Genomic DNA, 20,576 nt, shown 5'->3' with positions numbered 1-20,576 from the left:
CTTTTAAGTTTGGTGTGGGAAAAAGCTTTGCTTTTAATTTTTCCATAACCATTAATGGCACCTAAGGCCGGAGAAACCTCTAGAAAGAGGAAAGGAAAGGCAATTGCTTCCACCTCCGAGTCATGGAAGATGGAGAGATTCATCTCAAAAGCCCATCAAAACCACTTCTATGAAGTTGTGGCCAAGAAAAAGGTGATCCCCGAGGTCCCCTTCATGCTCAAAAAGAGTGAATATCCGGAGATCCGTCGTGAGGTTCGAAGAAGAGGTTGGGAATCTCTTACAACCTCATCCAACAAGTCAGAATCTTAATGGTTCAAGAGTTCTTTGCTAATGCATGGATCACTAAGAACCATGATCAAAGTGTGAACCCGAACCCAAAGAATTGGCTCACAATGGTTCGGGGGAAATACTTGGATTTCAGTCCGGAAACTGTAAGGTTGGCATTCAACTTTCCAATAATGAGAGGAGATCCTCATCCCTTCACTAGAAGAGTCAAATTTGATCAAAGGTTGGACCAAGTCCTCATAGACATCTGTGTGGAAGGAGTGCAATGGAAGAGAGACTCCAAAGGCAAGCCGATTCAACTGAGAAGGCTTGACCTCAAGCCCATGGCTAGAGGATGGTTGGAGTTCATCCAATGCTCTATCATTCCTACTAGCAACCGATCCGAAGTAACTGTGGATCGGACTATCATGATCCATAGTATCATGATTGGGGAGGAAGTAGAAGTTCATGAGATCATATCTCTAGAACTATACAAGGTGGCTGACAAGCCCTCTACTTTGGCAAGGTTAGCCTTTTCTCATCTCATCTGTCACCTATGTAATTAAGCCAGAATTGTCATAGAGGAAATCATCCTCATTGAAAAGGACAAGCCCATCACTAAAAAGAGGATAGAGCAAACAAGAGAGCCCACTCATGGACCTTAACAAGAGCATGAGGAAGTCCCTCATCTAGAAATCCCTGAGATGCCTCAAGGGATGCATTTCCCTCCACACAACTATTGGGAACAACTCAACACCTCTTTAGGAGATTTGAGTTCTAACATGGAGCAACTGAGAGTGGAGCACCAAGAGCACTCCATCATCCTCCATGAAATCAGAGAGGACCAAAAGGCCATGAGAGAGGAGCAACAAAGGCAAGGAAGAGACATAGAGGATCTCAAGCACTCCATAAGATCTTAAAAAGGAAGAACTAGCCGTCGTCACTAAGGTGGACCCGTTCTTTAATTTTTTTGTTCTTATTTTTCTGTTTTTCGGTTTTTATGCTTTATGTATTGTCTATGTTTGTGTCTTTATTACATGATCATTAGTGTCTAGTGTCTATGTCTTAAATCTATGAATGATTCCATGAATCTCTCACCTTTCTTAAATGAAAAATGTTTTCTGAAAAAGAAAAAGAAGTGCATAATTTCGAAATTTATCTTGAAATTAGTTTAATTATTTTGATGTGGTGGTAATACTTTTTGTTTTCTGAATGAATGCTTGAACAGTGCATATTTTTTATAGTGAAGTTTATGAATGTTAAAATTGTTGGTTCTTGAAAGAATAATGAAAAAAGAGAAATGTTATTGATAATCTAAAAAATCATAAAATTGATTCTTGAAGCAAGAAAAAGCAGTGAAAAACACAAAGCTTGCAAAAAAAATGCGAAAAATAAAGAAAAAAAGAGAAAGAAAAAGAAAAAGCAAGCAGAAAAAGCCAATAACCCTTTAAACAAAAAGGCAAGGGTAAAAAAGATCCAAGGCTTTGAGTATTAATGGATAGGAGGGCCCAAAGGAATAAAATCCTGGCCTAAACGGCTAAATCAAGCTGTCCCTAACCATGTGCTTGTGGCGTGAAGGTGTCAAGTGAAAAGCTTGAGATTGAGCAGTTAAAGTCGTGGTCCAAACAAAAAGAGTGTGCTTACACTACAAGAAAAATACCCATTCAGCCACACTTTTTTTAGGCTACGTTTGAAAAGCGTAGCCTATTCATAGAATAGGCTACGCTTTTCTCCGTGTTGCCTTTTTATAAGAGAAAAGGATACACAAATGCGGCATCATTTAAAAAGCGTAGCCTTAGGTATTTAAGATATCACTTATAAAGCGTAGCTGTAGGTTGATATCTATAGGTTCACTTTTCGTATCAAAGGAGACGCTTTTAAAGGATAGCCTATTTGTTAAGTTTTGGGTGCGTTTTAAAAGTGATGCCTAATATCTCTAGAGCCAAAAACTTAACACTTAGTAATTTTTTTCCTTGTTTTTCCTGAAAGCAAACTGATGAGTGATGACCTTAACACTTAGTAAAACTTAGCAAACTTCTTAAGTCTCAGTCACCTTCGATAGCTCAGTCACCTTCATCCTCGTAAACCCTCGATAGCTCAGTCATCCTCGATAGCTCACCATCGTCGCCCCCCACTCTCTCTCTTCACTCTCGCCATTGACCCTCTCACTCTCGGTCTCACCATTGACCCTCTCACTCTCGCCATTGACCCTCTCACTACAAGCGGAAACCCTCTCACTCTTGCCATTAAGAGTCGTCGCCTCCCACTCACGACTCACCTGCACTACTCTCCACATTGACCGTCGTCACTCCTCTTCGCCATCGCTTGCACTGATCGTCGCTGTGCGGCCCTCACCATCATCGCTGCACCGCTCTCACCATCGTCATCTCCGTGCTTCTCATCATCGTCTTCGCTGTGCTCACATCATCGAATAGGTATGTATTGATTTCTATTTGCTTCTGAAATTGATCAGTGGCTTAGGGTTCCTATTTTAGGGGTTTTAATTTGGGGCTTTTAATCTCTGAAATATGGGTTTGTGAACTGTAATTTGATAACATGCATGCTGTTGTTGATGAAGATGTGTGGTATTTTAGGGTTTGTGAACTGTGATTTAATATACAGCTTGTCTATTTTCTCTGTATTTTTGTTTCTGAGACTGAATCCAAATGCAGCGTTAATAAGCTTTTGTTTCTGTGATTTCTCAATGAATAAGTTGGCTTCCGTTTCTCTGTTTTCAGCTTTCTGTTTTTAGCTTCTTGTTTCTAACAGAGTTCTTGCAGTTTGAATGGTTTCTTGGTTAGCCAGAAATAGAAATGGTGTGAAGAATGTAAAGAATGAAAAGAAGACAAGAAGTAGAGAAGAAGTAGAAGAGGAAGAAGAAAGGTGAGCTGAATTGTAAATTGAATTGAAAGAAAGAAATCTGATTAACATGAAAACCAATCATATACAATCCTGTTTATGTAGCCATATCAGGTGAGCCTTCAACAAAGGCAATAACCTTGTAAATACCAATAAATATAAAAAGACTATGTTATTTAAGCTATAATATATATAATTAAAATTAATAATTAAAATTTATTAAAATATTGATATACTGATATATTTAAAAGCTTTTTTAAATTAATATTTAATACAGAACATAGTATAAAAAATTAATAATATTAATAATAACAATTCCTGTTTTGTACAGAAGTGATACAAAGAGTTTGTGGACTTTGTTAAGGAAATTTCTGATTCTTTGCTAGTTTTATGGTGTCTTCATCAGAATAAATATTATCTCAGGTGCTTCTCAGCAATAACTCCAAAGAGAGTTTAATTTGTCTTCTGCAACTTCTTCATCTTTTTCAAGCACAAGATCTTCTACTTCAGGTATGAATTGGGTTTAGGATTCCTCAGTTGTAGAAATCTGATTGTTTGACATCTCCATTGTAGAAATCTAGGTATTCATCTATAAAAATGGGGACATTATAGTTACTTATACCCCTTTTGACTAAAACTACAATTTTTCCCTCAGTTGCTGATTCTTATGGTAATTCTTTTCTGAGACTGAAGTTGATTTCTTGAATAGGTGAATGATTTAATGTGTTATGTGTGTAATATTGAAACACTTTTTGTTTTGAAAGTTTTTGTACTTGATTAAATATTTTTCTTTGATACTTTTTTTTCTTTTAAACTGTTAGTGCGGTAATTGGCTTTCTGCTAGAACCTGTGGTTTAAAATTGTTTGTGTTTGATTTTTTTTTATTTGTTATTTATTTATTTATTTGCTGAACTCTGTTTGTTCTGTGAGTTATTGGCATGAGGGTTTGTGCTAGGTTTGAAAAAATTGTTATGACATGAACTTTGTTGTGATAGTTCAATATAAACCTCATGTGGAGCACAATGCAAGAATGTTGTAAGAGGCTAATTAATTTCCACCATTGAGTTGAGTTAGCTCTAATGATTCTTGAAATGCTGGTCTATTCCTACATTTCAGCTTTTTTCAAACCCATAGCTTATTATTAACAATTGGAGGGAAATTTGCTAAACTATAACTTGAAGGAACATTGTTGGCTAATGAGGTAAAGGTTTTCTACATCAATGGAATGAAATTGGTGTTGGTGTTTACTATTTTGAAAAAGTTATTAATCCACAGATCAAACCACAATATGTTACACTTTTGTGGAAATAGGGTGGCAATTTCATTCTGCTTTTTGCTGGGTTGGTTGATGATATATGTGCATAACTATTGTTTGGTTAAAATTGAATTGATTAAATTTTAAAACAAGAAACTGTCCGAAACTCACTCTTCATGATTACCTTTACTATATGATTAATGCCAAGAGGGGTACTCAGCAACTTGGCAATGATCACCATAAATCCTTAGAAGAAAATCGTAATCTTGTTAAACTATTCTTTTTTAAAAAAAAAAGCATACTAAATATGTAGATTGAAATGAAAAAACAAAAGAAGGCTAGAAAGAAAAACATAAATCCGAGAATGTGGGAGGAGACCGAGTCCTATTTATACGAACCAACTAACTAGTTCTTGGATCCTATGTCGTCAGCCAAGCTCCATTCCGCGAATCTTGGCTAGCCGGCCAATATAACTGCTATGCAGGTTTTGCTTCGTGCGATCTTTATCCACACGTGCATCAGCATGGACCTTACATTGAATCTGAGATCATTTCCTTTCTTGGGTCAGCTAGATCACTCTTTGACTTGACACTTCCTCTCTTTAAACGAAATTCTAATTAATAGCCATATTTATACACTTAAAATTTTGTTGATTTGGAGGTGAGTTAATATTCAGGACATGTCTTGTAGCTTATTTCTCCTCATTAAACCAAATTTTGTTGCTTTATTCTAATTATTTGAATGTGTTCTTATTTGACAGTTGACTGAACAAAAATTGACAAGAAGGGAAGGTATAAGCTTTTCTTGTTTGATGTTACTTGCTAAGATTAAAGCCTCGCTATCTTTCACTTAAAATTTTTGAAGGTTTTGATAAATTTTACCACCAATAGAAGCAGGAGGCTAATCTGATTCAATCTGCTCTTATTGTCAATTATCTCTGTTTCCATCTCAATGTGTTCCTGTCCTAAATAACTTTTCCTTTATGTTCTGATTTGTAGGTTGGGGAAGATGTCGTGGAAGAACTAACCAAGTCGAAGCAAAAAATTGGCTTGGATATGCGAGTTTCAACTTGATGAGCGGATAATTTATACGCTTTTTGACATTGTTTTTAGTATGTTTTTAGTAGGATCTAGTTACTTTTAGGGATGTTTTCATTAGTTTTTATGTTAAATTCACATTTCTGGACTTTACTATGAGTTTATGTGTTTTTCTGTAATTTCAGGTATTTTCTGGCTGAAATTGAGGGACTTGAGCAGAAATCAGATTCAGAGGTTGAAAAAGGACTGCTGATGCTGTTGGATTCTGACCTCCCTGCACTCAAAGTGGATTTTCAGGAGCTACAGAACTCGAAATGGCGCGCTTCCAATTGCGTTGGAAAGTAGACATCCAGGGCTTTCCCGCAATATATAATAGTCCATACTTTGGCCAATAATTGACGACGTAAACGGGCGTTCAACGCCAGCCTTCTGCCCAAATCTGGCGTCCAGCGCCAGAAAAGGATCCAAAACCAGAGTTGAACGCCCAAACTGGCACAGAACTTGGCGTTCAACTCCACAAATGGCCTCTGCACGTGCTACACTTAAGCTCAGCCCAAACACACACCAAGTGGGCCCCGGAAGTGGATTTATGCATCAATTACTTACTCATGTAAACCCTAGTGACTAGTTTATTATAAATAGGACCTTTTACTATTGTATTAGGCATCTTTTGATCATCTTAGCATCTTAGGATCATCTTTGAACACATTGTTCTTAGACCATAGGGGCTGGCCACACGGCCATGCCTGGACCTTCACTTATGTATTTTCATACGGTAGAGTTTCTACACTCCATAGATTAAGGTGTGGAGCTCTGCTGTTCCTCAAAGATTAATGCAAAGTACTACTGTTTTCTATTCAATTCCTCTTATTTCTCTTCTAAGATATCCATTCGCACCCAAGAACGTGATGAAGGTGATGATTATGTGTGACGCTCATCATCCTTCTCCCTTATGAACGCGTGCCTGACAAACACTTCTGTTCTACATGAAATAAGCTAGAATGAGTATCTCTTAGATCTCCTAACCAGAATCTTCGTGGTGTAAGCTAGAATGATGGCGGCATTCAAGAGAATCCGGAAGGTCTAAACCTTGTCTGTGGTATTCCGAGTAGGATTCAGTGATTGAATGACTGTGACGAGCTCCTAACTCGCGATTGCAGGGCGTTAGTGACAGACGCAAAAGGATAGTAAATCCTATTCCAGCATGATCGAGAACCGACAGATGAATAGCCGTGCCGTGACAGGGTGCGTGAGCATATTATTCACTGAGAGGATAAGATGAAGCCATTGGCAAGGGTGATGCCTCCAGACGATTAGCCATGCCGTGACAGGGCATTGGATCATTTTCCCGAGAGATGACCGAAAGTAGCCATTGACAGTGGTGACGTATCACATAAAGCCAGCCATGGAAAGGAGTAAGACTGATTGGATGAAGATAGCAGGAAAGCAGAGGTTCAGAGGAACGAAAAGCATCTCCATTCGCTTATCTGAAATTCCTACCAATGATTTACATGAGTATCTCTATCCCTATTCTATTATTTATTAATTTCGAAAACATCTTCATCACTTTATATCTGCCTGACTGAGATTTACAAGGTGACCATAGCTTGCTTCATACCAACAATCTCCGTGGGATTCGACCCTTACTCACGTAAGGTATTACTTGGACGACCCAGTGCACTTGCTGGTTAGTTGAACGGAGTTGTGTCCACACATAGAGCCACAATGAGGATTCAATACAATTATATATTGTTAATCATACACAAGTACAAAGAACGTGGAACACAATTTCGTCCACCACAACTCTAGTCAGTACCACTAACCTCTCTTCAGGATTGATTAATAATTTTTAATATATGGACTTGAGAATGATGGTTTCAAGTTTGTGTTTGATAGAAAGTTTGGACTAATAAGGCTGTACACCAGACTAACTAGGTGATTTTGCATTAGGTTAATGATACCATTGGAACACTAGCTGGAGGCAGATTCTACAATCAGGATGTCATTACTGCTGTGATCCTTGGTACAGGGACAAATGCAGCATATGTGGAACGTGCAAATGCTATTCCAAATTGGCATGACCCTCTCCCGAAATCAAGAGACATGGTAAGTAGGTTATTGGTACGCGGAATCGTGATTACACTTTAATTATGTAAAATTCATTGCTCTTTCTTTCCCTGGCAATGGCACCAAAAACATGATGCCAAGACCATGATTCACAACTCCGTGTAACTAACCAGCAAGTGCACTGGGTCGTCCAAGTAATACCTTACGTGAGTAAGGGTCGAATCCCACGGAGATTGTCGGTATGAAGCAAGCTATGGTAACCTTGTAAATCTCAGTCAGGCGGATATCAAACAGTAATGGGTTTTCAAAAGTAATTAATAAAATAGGGATAGAAATACTTATGTAAATCATTGGTAGGAATTTCAGATAAGCGAATGGAGATGCTTTTTGTCCTATGAACATCTGCTTTCCTGCTATCTTCATCCAGTCAGTCTTACTCCTTTCCATGGCTGACTTTATGTGATACATCACCATTGTCAACGGCTACTTTCGGTCATCTCTCGGGAAAATGATCCAATGCCCTGTCACGGCACGGCTAATCGTCTGGAGGCATCACCCTTGTCAATGGCTTCATCTTATCCTCTCAGTGAAAATGGTCAACGCACCCTGTCACGGCATGGCTATTCATCTGTCGGTTCTCGATCATGCTGGAATAGGATTTACTATCCATTTGCGTCTGTCACTAACGCCCCGTAATCGTGAGTTTGGAGCTCGTCACAGTCATCCAATCATTGAATCCTACTCGGAATACCACAGACAAGGTTTAGACCTTCCGGATTCTCTTGAATGCCGCCATCATTCTAGCTTACGCCACGAAGATTCTGGTTAGGAGATCTAAGAGATACTCATTCAATCTAATGTAGAACGGAAGTGGTTGTCAGGAACGCGTTCATAGGGAATGATGATGATTGTCAGGTTCATCACATTCAGGTTGAAGTGCGAATGAATATCTTAGAAGCGAAATAAGATGAGTTGAATAGAAAACAGTAGTACTTTGCATTAATCTTTGAGGAACAGCAGAGCTCTACACCTTAATCTATGGAGTGTAGAAACTCTACCGTTGAAAATACATAAGTGAAGGTCCAGGCATGGCCGAGATGGCCAGCCCCCAAAACATGATCAATAGATCAAAAGATAATCCAAAGATGTCTAATACAATAGTAAAAGGTCCTCTTTATAATAAACTAGTCACTAGGGTTTACAGAAGTAAGTAATTGATGCATAAATCCACTTCCGGGGCCCACTTGGTGTGTGCTTGGGCTGAGCTTGAGTGTTGCACGTGTAGAGGTCCTTCTTGGAGTTGAACGCCAGTTTTTGTGCCAGTTTGGGCGTTCAACTCTGGTTTTGGATCCCTTTCTGGCGCTGGACGCCAGATTTGGGCAGAGAGCTGGCGTTGAACACCAGTTTGCATCGTCTAAACTTGGCCAAAGTATGGACTATTATACATTGCTGGAAAGCCCTGGATGTCTACTTTCCAACGCAATTAAATTTCGAGTTCTGTAGCTCCAGAAAATCCATTTTGAGTGCAGGGAGGTCAGAATTCAACAGCATCAGCAGTCCTTCTTCAACCTCTGAATCTGATTTTTGCTCAAGTCCCTCAATTTCAGCCAGAAAATACCTGAAATCACAGAAAAACACACAAACTCATAGTAAAGTCCAGAAATGTGAATTTAACATAAAAACTAGTGAAAACATCCCTAAAAGTAACTAGATCCTACTAAAAACATACTAAAAACAATGTCAAAAAGCGTATAAATTATCCGCTCATCACAACACCAAACTTAAATTGTTGCTTGTCCCCAAGCAGCTGAAAATCAAATAGGATAAAAAGAAGAGAATATACTATAAATTCCAAATTATCAATGAAACATAGCTTCAATCAAATGAGCGGGACTTATAGCTTTTTGCCTCTTGAATAGTTTTGGCATCTCACTTTATCCATTGTGGTTCAGAATGATTGGCATCTATAGGAACTCAGAGTTCAGATAGTGTTATTGACTCTCCTAGTTCAGTATGATGATTCTTGAACACAGCTATTTTATGAGTCTTGGCCGTGGCCCTAAGCACTTTGTTTTCCAGTATTGCCACCGGATACATAAATGCCACAGACACATAATTGGGTGAACCTTTTCAGATTGTGACTCAGCTTTGCTAAAGTCTCCAATTAGAGGTGTCCAGGGTTCTTAAGCACACTCTTTTTTTGCTTTGGACCTTGACTTTAACCGCTCAGTCTCAAGTTTTCACTTGACACCTACACGCCACAAGCACATGGTTAGGGACAGCTTGGTTTAGCCGCTTAGACCAGGATTTTATTCCTTTTAGGCCCTCCTATCCACTGATGCTCAAAGCCTTGGGATCCTTTTTATTGCCCTTGCCTTTTGGTTTTAAGGGTTATTGGCTTTTTGCTCTTGCCTCTTGGTTTTAAGAGCTTTTGGCTTTTTCTGCTTGCTTTTCTTTCTATTTTTTTTTCGCCTATTTTTTTTTTCTGCAAGCTTTGTTCTTTGCTGCTTTTTCTTGCTTCAAGAATCATTTTTATGATTTTTCAGATTATCAAATAACATGTCTCCTAGTCATCATTCTTTCAAGAGCCAACATATTTAACATTCTTAAACAACAACTTCAAAAGATATATACACTGTTCAAGCATACATTCAGAAAACAAGAAGCATTGTCACCACATCAATATAATTAAACTAAGTTCAAGGATAAATTTGAAACTCATGTACTTCTTGTTCTTTTGAATTAAAACATTTTTTCATTTAAGAGAGGTGATGGATTCATAGGACATTCATAACTTTAGGACATAGTTACTAACTACTAATGATCATGTAATGAAGACACAAACATAGATAAGCATATAACATAGAAAACGAAAAACAGAAGAAATAAGAACAAGGAATGAATCCACCTTAGTGATGGTGGCGTTTCCTTCTTGAGGAACCAATGATGTCCTTGAGCTCTTCTATGTCTCTTCCTTGTCTTTATTGCTCTTCCCTCATTGCTTTTTGATCTTCTCTAATTTCATGAAGCATGATGGAGTGCTCTTGATGTTCCACCCTTAATTGTCCCATATTGGAACTCAATTCTCCTAGGGAGGTGTTGATTTGCTCCCAATAATTTTGTGGAGGAGAGTGCATTTGAGGCATCTCCGGGGTCTCATGGTAATGAGCTTCTTGCACCTCTTGAGCTCCATGAATGGGCTCTCTTGCTTGCTCCATCTTTTTCTTAGTGATGGGTTTTTCCTCTTTAATGAGGATATCTCCCTCTATGTCAATCCCAGCCAAATTGCATAGGTGGCAGATGAGGTGAGGAAAGGCTAACCTTGCCATAGTGGAGGACTTGTCAGCCACCTTGTAGAGTTCTTGAGGTATAATCTCATAAACTTCCACCTCTTCTCCAATCATGATGCTATGGATCATGATGGCCCGGTCTATAGTAACTTCAGACCGGTTACTAGTGAGAATGATTGAGCATTGAATGAACTCCAACCATCCTCTAGCTATAGGCTTGAGGTCCACTCTTCTTAGTTGAACCGGCTTGCCTTTGGAGTCAATCTTCCATTGAGCTCCTTCTACACATATGTCCATAAGGACTTGGTCCAACCTTTGATTAAAGTTGACCCTTCTAGTGTAGGGGCGGTCATCTCCTTGCATCATGGGCAAGTTAAACGTCAACCTCACATTTTCCGGACTAAAATCCAAGTATTTCCCCCGAACCATTGAAACATAGTTCTTTGGATCTGGGTTCTTACTTTGATCATGGTTCTTGGTGATCCATGCATTGGCATAGAACTCTTGAACCATTAGGATGCCGACTTGTTGGATGGGATTTGTTAGAACTTCCCAACCTCTTCTTTGAATTTCATGTCGGATCTCCGGATACTCATTTCTTTTGAGTTTGAAAGGGACCTCAGGGATCACCTTCTTCTTGGCCACAACATCATAGAAGTGGTCTTGATGGGCTTTGGAGATGAACCTTTCCATCTCCCATGACTCGGAGGTGGAAGCTTTTGTCTTCCCTTTCCCCTTTCTAGAGGATTCTCCGGTCTTAGGTGCCATCAATGGTAATGGAAAAACAAAAAGCTTATGCTTTTACCACACCAAACTTAGAATTTTGCTCGCCCTCGAGCAAGAGAAGAAAGAATAGATGAAGAAGAAGAAGAAATAAAGGAGAGGGAGAAGGTGATGTGGTTCGGCCAAGAAGGGTGTAGAGGGGTTGTGTTGTGTGAATAGGAAGAAGAATGGAGAGCTTTATATAGGGAAGGGAGGGGGGAAAGGTTTCGGCCATATGGGTGGGTTTGGGTGGGAAATTGGTTTTGAATTTTGAAGGTAGGTGGGGTTTATGAGGTAGGTTTATGGGGAAGAGTGGATGGATGTGAGTGGTGAAGAGGTGATGGGGAAGAGAGATTGAGGTGATTGGTGAAGGATTTTTGGGGAAGAGTGTTTATGGGGTTGTGTGAAAGAGAGTGGTGAGAAGAAGTAAGTGAAGGTAGGTGGGGATCCTGAGTGGATCCTGTGGGGTCCACAGATCCTGAGGTGTTCAAGGATTTACATCCCTGCACCCATTAGGCATGTAAAAATGCCTTTGCATACAACTCTGGGCGTTCAGCGCCAGGTTGGTGGCCATTTTGGGCGTTCAACGCCCATTTGTGTGCCATTTCTGGCGTTGAACGCCAGAACCATGCCTGTTCTGGCGTTCAGCACCCAGAAGCTACCCATTTTGGGCGTTCAACGCCAGAACCATGCTCTGTTCTGGCGCTGAACGCCAGACAGATGCTCCTCCAGGATGTGATTTTTCTTCTGCTGTTTTTGATTCTGTTTTCAATTTTTCTATTTATTTTGTGACTCCACATGATCATGAACCTATAAAGACATAAAAAACAATGAAAATAAAAATTAGATACATAAACATTGGGTTGCCTCCCAACAAGCGCTTCTTTATTGCCAATAGCTTGACAGTGGGCTCTCATGGAGCCTTACAGATGTTCAGAGCATTGTTGAAACTCTCCAACACCAAACTTAGAGTTTGGATATGGGAGTTCAACACCAAACTTAGAGTTTGGTTGTGGCCTCCCAACACCAAACTTAGAGTTTGACTGTGGGAGCTTGGGTCGACTCTGCTTTGAGAGAAGCTTTTCATGCTTCCTCTCCATGGTTGCAGAGGGAGATCTTTGAGTTTTAAACACAAGGGAGTCCTCATTCCATTGAAGGACTATTTCACCTCTGTCAACATCAATCACAGCTCTTGCTGTGGCCAGGAAAGGTCTTCCTAGGATGATGGATTCATCCTCTTCCTTTCCAGTATCCAGGACTATGAAATCAGCAGGGATGTAAAGGCCTTCAACCTTTACTAATACGTCCTCTACTTGTCCATATGCCTATTTTCTTGAATTGTCTGCCATCTCTAATGAGATTTTAGCAGCTTGCACCCCATAGATTCCTAGTTTCTCTATTACAGAGAGGGGCATGAGGTTTATCCCTGAACCAAGGTCACACAGAGCCTTAAAGATCATGGTGCCTATAGTACAAGGTATTATGAACTTTCCAGGATCCTGTCTCTTCTGAGGCAATGTCAGTTGATCCAGATCACTTAGTTCATTGATGAACAAGGGAGGTTCAACTTCCCAAGTATCAATGCCAAATAATTTGGCATTCAGCTTCATGATTGCACCAAGAAACTTGGCAGTTTGCTCTTCAGTAACATCCCCATTCTCTTCAGAAGAGGAATACTCATCAGAGCTCATGAAGGGCATAAGGAGGTTCAATGGAATCTCTATGGTCTCTAGATGAGCCTCAGAGTCCTTTGGTTCCTCAGAGGGAAGCTCCTTATTGATCACTGGACGTCCCAGGAGGTCTTCCTCCTTGGGATTCACGTCCTCCTCTCCCTCATTGGGTTCGGCCATTTTGCTTATGTCAATGGCCTTGCACTCTCCTTTTGGATTCTCCTCTGTATTGCTTGGGAGAGTACTGGGAGGGATTTCAGTGATCCTTTTACTCAGCTGGCCCACTTGTGCTTCCAGATTTCTAATGGAAGATCTTGTTTCATTCATGAAACTTACAGTGGCCTTAGATAGATCAGAGACTAAATTTGCTAAATTAGAAGTATTTTGTTCAGAGTTCTCTGTCTGTTGCTGAGTGGATGATGGAAAAGGCTTGCTATTGCTAAACCTGTTTCTTCCACCATTATTAAAGCCTTGTTGAGGCTTTTGATCCTTCCATGAGAAATTTGGATGATTTCTCCATGATGAGTTATAGGTGTTTCCATAAGGTTCACCTAAGTAATTTACCTCTGCTATTGCAGGGTTCTCAGGATCATAAGCTTCTTCTGCATAAGAAGCCTCTTGAGTACTGTTGGATGCAGCTTGCATTCCATGCAGACTCTGAGAGATCATATTGACTTGCTGAGTCAATATTTTATTCTGAGGCAATATGGCATTCAGAGTATCAACTTTAAGAACTCCCTTCTTCATAGGCGTCCTATTACTCACAGGATTCCTTTCAGAAGTGTACATGAACTGGTTATTAGCAACCATGTCAATAAGCTCTTGAGCTTCTGCAGGCGTTTTCTTTAGGTGAATGGATCCACCTACAGAAGTGTCCAGTGACATCTTTGATAGCTCAGATAAACCATCATAGAATATATCCAGGATGGTCCATTCTGAAAGCATGTCAGAAGGACACTTTTTGGCCAACTGTTTGTATCTTTCCCAAGCTTCATAGAGGGATTCACCTTCTTTCTGTCTGAAGGTTTGAACATCAGCTCTAAGCTTGCTCAGCTTTTGAGGAGGAAAGTACTTGGCTAAGAAAGCCGTGACCAGCTTATTCCAAGAGTTCAGGCTGTCTTTGGGTTGAGAATCCAACCATAATCTAGCTCTGTCTCTTACAGCAAAAGGGAAAAGCATGAGCCTGTAGACTTCAGGATCTACTCCATTAGTTTTAACAGTATCACATATCTGCAAGAATTCAGTTAAGAACTGAAAAGGATCTTCAGATGGAAGTCCATGAAACTTGCAGTTCTGCTGCCTCAGAGAAACTAATTGAGGTTTCAGCTCAAAGTTGTTTGCTCCAATGGCAGGAATGGAGATGCTTCTTCCATGTAAATTGGAATTAGGTGCAGTAAAGTCACCAAGCATCTTCCTTACATTATTATTATTTTCGGCTGCCGTCTCCTCTTCCTGTTCGAAAATTTCTGAAAGGTTATCTCTGGATTGTTGTATTTTAGCTTCTCTTAGTTTCCTTTTTAGAGTCCTTTCAGGTTCTGGATCTGCTTCCACAAGAATGTTCTTATCCTTGCTCCTGCTCATATGACAAAGAAGATGGCACAGAAAAATAATAATAATAGAGATCCCTTATACCACAGTATAGGGATTCCTTTGTGAGTGGAAGAAAAGAGGGGGAGACAAAGAATGTAATGTAATGGAAGAAACACAACTGTGAGGAGGGTTGAGATGTGAGATGAGATGTTAGTAAATGAATAAATAAATAGAATAAGATGGGAGAGGGAGAATTTTCGAAAAATATTTTTGAAAAAGAGTTAGTGATTTTCGAAAATGGTTTTTGAAAAATGTTAGTATTTTTCAAAAATTTTTAAAATCAAAAATAAAAATAAGAATAATTAGTTAATTAAAAAGAAATTTTTGAAAAAGAGGGAAGATATTTTCGAAAATTAGAGAGAGAGAGTTAGTTAGGTAGTTTTGAAAAAGTTAAGAAACAAACAAAAAGTTAGTTAGTTAGTTGAAACAAATTTTGAAAAGATAAGAAGTTAGGAGGTTAGAAAAGATATTTTGAAACCAATTTTTTGAAAAAGGTAAGATAAGAAGATATTTTAGAAATTAGTTTTGAAAAATATTTGATTTTTAAAATCTCAATTAATGACTTGATTCATAAGAAATCACAAGATATGATTCTAGAACTTAAAGTTTGAATCTTTCTTAACAAGCAAGTAACAAACTTCAAATTTTTGAATCAAAACATTAATTGATTATGTTATTTTCGAAAATTTGATATAAAAATAAGAAAAAGATTTTTGAAAAATATTTTTGGAATTTTCGAAAATAACTAAGAATTTTGAAAAAGATTTTATTTTTGAAAAAGATTTTGAAAAAGATAAGATTTTCAAATTGAAAATTTGATTTGACTCATAAGAAACAACTTGATTTTAAAAATTTTTGAAAAAGTCAACTCAAATTTTCGAATTTGATGAGAGAAAAAGGGAAAGATATTTTTTTGTTTTTTTGAATTTTTATGATGAGAGAGGAAAACAGGAAAAATGATGTAATGCATGAAAGTTATGGATCAAAATAATGAATGCATGCAAGAATGCTATGAATGTCAAGATGAACACCAAGAACACTTTGAATGTCAAGATAAACATCATAGACACAATTTTGAAAAATTTTTAATGCAAAGAAAACATGCAAGACACCAAACTTAGAATTCTTTAATGCTTACGCACTAAGAATTCAAGAATGCATATGAAAAACACCATATAACACAAAACAAAAAATCATCAAGATCAAACAAGAAGACTTACCAAGAACAACTTGAAGATCATGAAGAACACTATGAATGCATGAAATTTTCGAAAAATGCAAGATGCACATGCAAATGACACCAAACTTATGACATGACTCATGACCCAAACAAGAAACACAAAAAATGTTTTTGAATTTTATGATTTTCTAATTTTTTTGGATTTTTTTTTTCGAAAATTATATGAAAAAGAAAAAATAAGGATTCCAAAATTTTTTTTTTAACATGAATTCCAGGAATCTTGCATTCTTAGTCTAAAGCTTTAGTCCAGGAATTAGACATGGCTCACTAGCCAGCCAAGCTTTCAATGAAAGCTCCGGTTCAAAACACTAGACATGGCCAATTGCCAGCCAAGCTTCAGCAGGTGAATCAGGAACAGCAACAGGTGGATTAGCAACAACTAGCTTGCTCTTGATAACAAATTGCTGCCTCAGTCCAAAAAAATTTAGACATGGCTTTACAGCCAGCCAGGCTTCACATGCTTCATGAAACACTAGAATTCATTCTTAAAAATTTTGAATAAAATTTTTGAAAACATTTTTATATTATTTATTTATTTATTTATTTATTTTTTTTCTAAAACAAAGGAGAAAATTCTGAAATATTTTTGAAAAATTTTTTTTGAAAAGAAAACAAGAAGAAAATTACCTAATCTGAGCAACAAGATGAACCGTCAGTTGTCCAAACTCGAACAATCCCCGGCAACGGCGCCAAAAACTTGGTACGCGGAATCGTGATTACACTTTAATTATGTAAAATTCATTGCCCTTTCTTTCCCTGGCAATGGCACCAAAAACATGATGCCAAGACCATGGTTCACAACTCCGTGTAACTAACCAGCAACTGCACTGGGTCGTCCAAGTAATACCTTACGTGAGTAAGGGTCAAATCCCACGGAGATTGTCGGTATGAAGCAAGCTATGGTCACCTTGTAAATCTCAGTCAAGCGGATATCAAACAGTAATGGGTTTTCGAAAGTAATTAATAAAATAGGGATAGAAATACTTATGTAAATCATTGGTAGGAATTTCAGATAAGCGAATGGAGATGCTTTTCGTCCTCTGAACCTCTGCTTTCCTGCTATCTTCATCCAGTCAGTCTTACTCCTTTCCATGGCTGGCTTTATGTGATACATCACCATTGTCAACGGCTACTTTCGGTCATCTCTCGGGAAAATGATCCAATGCCCTGTCACGGCACGGCTAATCGTCTGGAGGCATCACCCTTGTCAATGGCTTCATCTTATCCTCTCAGTGAAAATGGTCAACGCACCCTGTCACGGCACGGCTATTCATCTGTCGGTTCTCGATCATGCTGGAATAGGATTTACTATCCTTTTGCGTCTGTCACTAACGCCCCGCAATCGCGAGTTTGGAGCTCGTCACAGTCATCCAATCATTGAATCCTACTCAGAATACCACAGACAAGGTTTAGACCTTCTGAATTCTCTTGAATGCCGCCATCATTCTAGCTTACGCCACGAAGATTCTGGTTAGGAGATCTAAGAGATACTCATTCAATCTAATGTAGAACGGAAGTGGTTGTCAGGCACGTGTTCATAGGGAATGATGATGATTGTCACGTTCATCACATTCAGGTTGAAGTGCGAATGAATATTTTAGAAGCGAAATAAGATGAGTTGAATAGAAAACAGTAGTACTTTGCATTAATTTTTGAGGAACAGCAGAGCTCTACACCTTAATCTATGGAGTGTAGAAACTCTACCGTTGAAAATACATAAGTGAAGGTCCAGGCATGGCCGAGATGGCCAGCCCCCAAAACGTGATCAATAGATCAAAAGATAATCCAAAGATGTCTAATACAATAGTAAAAGGTCCTATTTATAATAAACTAGTCACTAGGGTTTACAGAAGTAAGTAATTGATGCATAAATCCACTTTCGGGGCCCACTTGGTGTGTGCTTGGGCTGAGCTTGAGTGTTGCACGTGTAGAGGTCCTTCTTGGAGTTGAACGCCAGTTTTTGTGCCAGTTTAGGCGTTCAACTCTGGTTTTGGATCCTTTTCTGGCGCTGGACGCCAGATTTGGGCAGAGAGCTGGCGTTGAACACCAGTTTGCATCGTCTAAACTTGGCCAAAGTATGGACTATTATACATTGCTGGAAAGCCCTGGATGTCTACTTTCCAACGCAATTGGAACCGCGCCATTTCGAGTTCTGTAGCTCCAAAAAATTCATTTTGAGTGCAGGGAGGTCAGAATCCAACAGCATCAGCAGTCCTTCTTCAACCTCTGAATCTGATTTTTGCTCAAGTCCCTCAATTTCAGCCAGAAAATACCTGAAATCACAGAAAAACACACAAACTCATAGTAAAGTCCATAAATGTGAATTTAACATAAAAACTAGTGAAAACATCCCTAAAAGTAACTAAATCCTACTAAAAACATACTAAAAACAATGTCAAAAAGCGTATAAATTATCCGCTCATCAGTTATACTATTTATAACTGTCATTGTCTTGCATGTTAGAAATATCTTTACTTTACTGTCATACTAGAGCTAGCGTCACCATTTGCTGGTATAAAGCATGCTCTGATTACATGTAAATACTGCAGGTTATAAACATGGAGTGGGGTAATTTCCGATCCTCACATCTTCCTCTAACAGAATATGATGTAGCTCTAGATGCTGAGAGGTTAAATCCTGGAGAGCAGGTCAAGATCATCACGTTATAGTCATTGGTTTAAAGCTTTAACCAGCATGTGTAATTTTGTAATATTCTTCCACTATTGTTCACAGATATTTGAGAAGTTGATTTCTGGTATGTATTTGGGGGACATTGTAAGGAGATCTTTATTGAAGAAGGGTGAAGAAGCTGACTTTTTTGGAGATATAGTTCCCCCCAAGTTGAGAGTTCCTTTCATACTCAGGTATGCATGCTAGTTAATTATACTCAAGTATTACAAGAAGCTGTGCTGCCTCCCTTGCAGTGAGATTTGCAAATCATGGGCACCCCACTATGGTGGTTTCAACTGACCCTGCTCACTCCTTAAGCGACTCTTTTGCTCAGGTACCTAACGAGACCAAGAAAAATCTCTTGATTGTTTAGTTTACTAGTTCTTCAATATGGATAAAACTTCAGAAGTGTAATGCTACAATCTCGTTAGGATTTGACAGGTGGTAGGCTTGTTCCGGTTTAAGGAGTGGAGTCACCATTATATGCTCTCAAGGTACTCATTTTGATTGAAACAGAATTGAATATTAAACTAATAATTCTCATTTTGATTGCTGACCAGGTAGTTTCTGCTTTTAATTATGAGTGTTTCTTAATCTAGTGTTAAGTTCTAAGCATTTTTAGGGGCTAATAGTTTCTTCTATTTATGTCCATATAGAACAATCAATGTATCAAATCTCCAAAGTCAATGACTCATTTATAATTGAATTTGGTATAATAAAGCTGATTCACTTCTTCTAACATTATATGATGTCTTAATTTTTTGATAATTTTTTACCTCTCCTATATCTAATTTAAGTGTGAAAGTCTGGTTAATTAGTGCATGAAAAATTCTATAGGGACATATTAGGATTGTGTTAAAGGAAATGGAAGAAAGAAACACCTGTAGATTTTCATGGTTTGAATGAAACAAGATAATACATAATTCCTTGAATTCACCTCTTCTGCCGTGACCATGTTATTTTTTTTAGTATATGCTTTCTTGGTTTACTATGTCTACGTGTTCCATTTAATTTTTATAATTACGAATGTCATTATGAATATTTTTTTAACTACTTTTCTATATAATTATGCAGGGTAACAATGAAGATTAAGCAATAATGAAGATTAAGCTGACTATTATTGTGGTTTATTGGCCAAGATAGAGTGCTATTTAGAATCTTTACATGTATGGTTGACTAATAATTTTTATTAGAAGATACTTTTATTAGCTAAGTGATATTATGGTTTTGATATGGCTATGCTTACTTTAGTTTGAGATGTATGAATCTTTACAGTTAACTTCATTCTAGTACTTTTAGATCAATGTTATAAATATATTTTGGTTAGAGATAATTTTTATTATATAAAGAAATTATTTAGTATAATTATGTATTTATTTTTATTTTGTAATATTCAACTCATTTATACATGTAATCATATTAACTATTATGTTGTATTAATATATATATATATATATAACAGGAAAAAAAATAAGACCTAAGGCTACACTTATATACAGTAGGTATAGTATACAAAAAAAAAAACGAGACCTAAGGCTACACTTATATACAGTAGCTATAGTATACAAAAGAAAAAAAATGAGACCTAAGGCTACACTTATATACAGTAGCTATAGTATATATAAAAAAAAAAGAGGGACCTAAGGCTACGCTTATAAAAAGTAGCTATGGTATACAATGTGGCTACGCTTTACAAGTGATGCAGTAGCGTTGAAAAGCGTAGCCTATTCTGGAAGAATGAAAGCTGAAAAGCGTAGCCTTTGGTCCTGGACAGCATCACTTGAAAAGCGTAGCCTATTCCCAAACGCCAAAAGCGTAGCCCTTGGTGCAGAAAAGCGTAGCCTTTGAGAATAGGCAACGGCCGAATAGGAA

The 20,576-nt window shown here is 38.1% G+C and overlaps 1 protein-coding gene and 1 non-coding gene across 2 annotated transcripts in view; both read left to right on the top strand.

The window, feature by feature from the left end:
* Positions 1-19,803, top strand: part of LOC110268180 (uncharacterized) — a 38,239-nt gene extending 18,436 nt beyond the window's left edge. Inside the window, exons 5-8 of the mRNA XM_088490736.1 lie at positions 7,366-7,521; positions 18,584-18,682; positions 18,768-18,898; positions 19,779-19,803. Of these exons, the coding sequence (XP_088346862.1) occupies positions 7,366-7,521; positions 18,584-18,682; positions 18,768-18,898; positions 19,779-19,803 (411 nt within the window). The remainder of the gene's footprint in view (positions 1-7,365; positions 7,522-18,583; positions 18,683-18,767; positions 18,899-19,778) is intronic.
* On the top strand, positions 14,144-14,251 carry LOC148579596 (small nucleolar RNA R71). Its single transcript, XR_015896472.1, has one exon. It is a non-coding gene; the product is annotated as a small nucleolar RNA R71 (small nucleolar RNA).
* Positions 19,804-20,576: the final 773 nt, after the last annotated feature.

This window comes from Arachis ipaensis, chromosome B10 (assembly GCF_059453495.1).
Source record: "Arachis ipaensis isolate K30076 ecotype BB chromosome B10, ASM5945349v1, whole genome shotgun sequence".
NCBI classification, from domain to species: Eukaryota; Viridiplantae; Streptophyta; class Magnoliopsida; order Fabales; family Fabaceae; genus Arachis; species Arachis ipaensis.
This window is presented reverse-complemented; position numbering and strand designations above follow the sequence as displayed.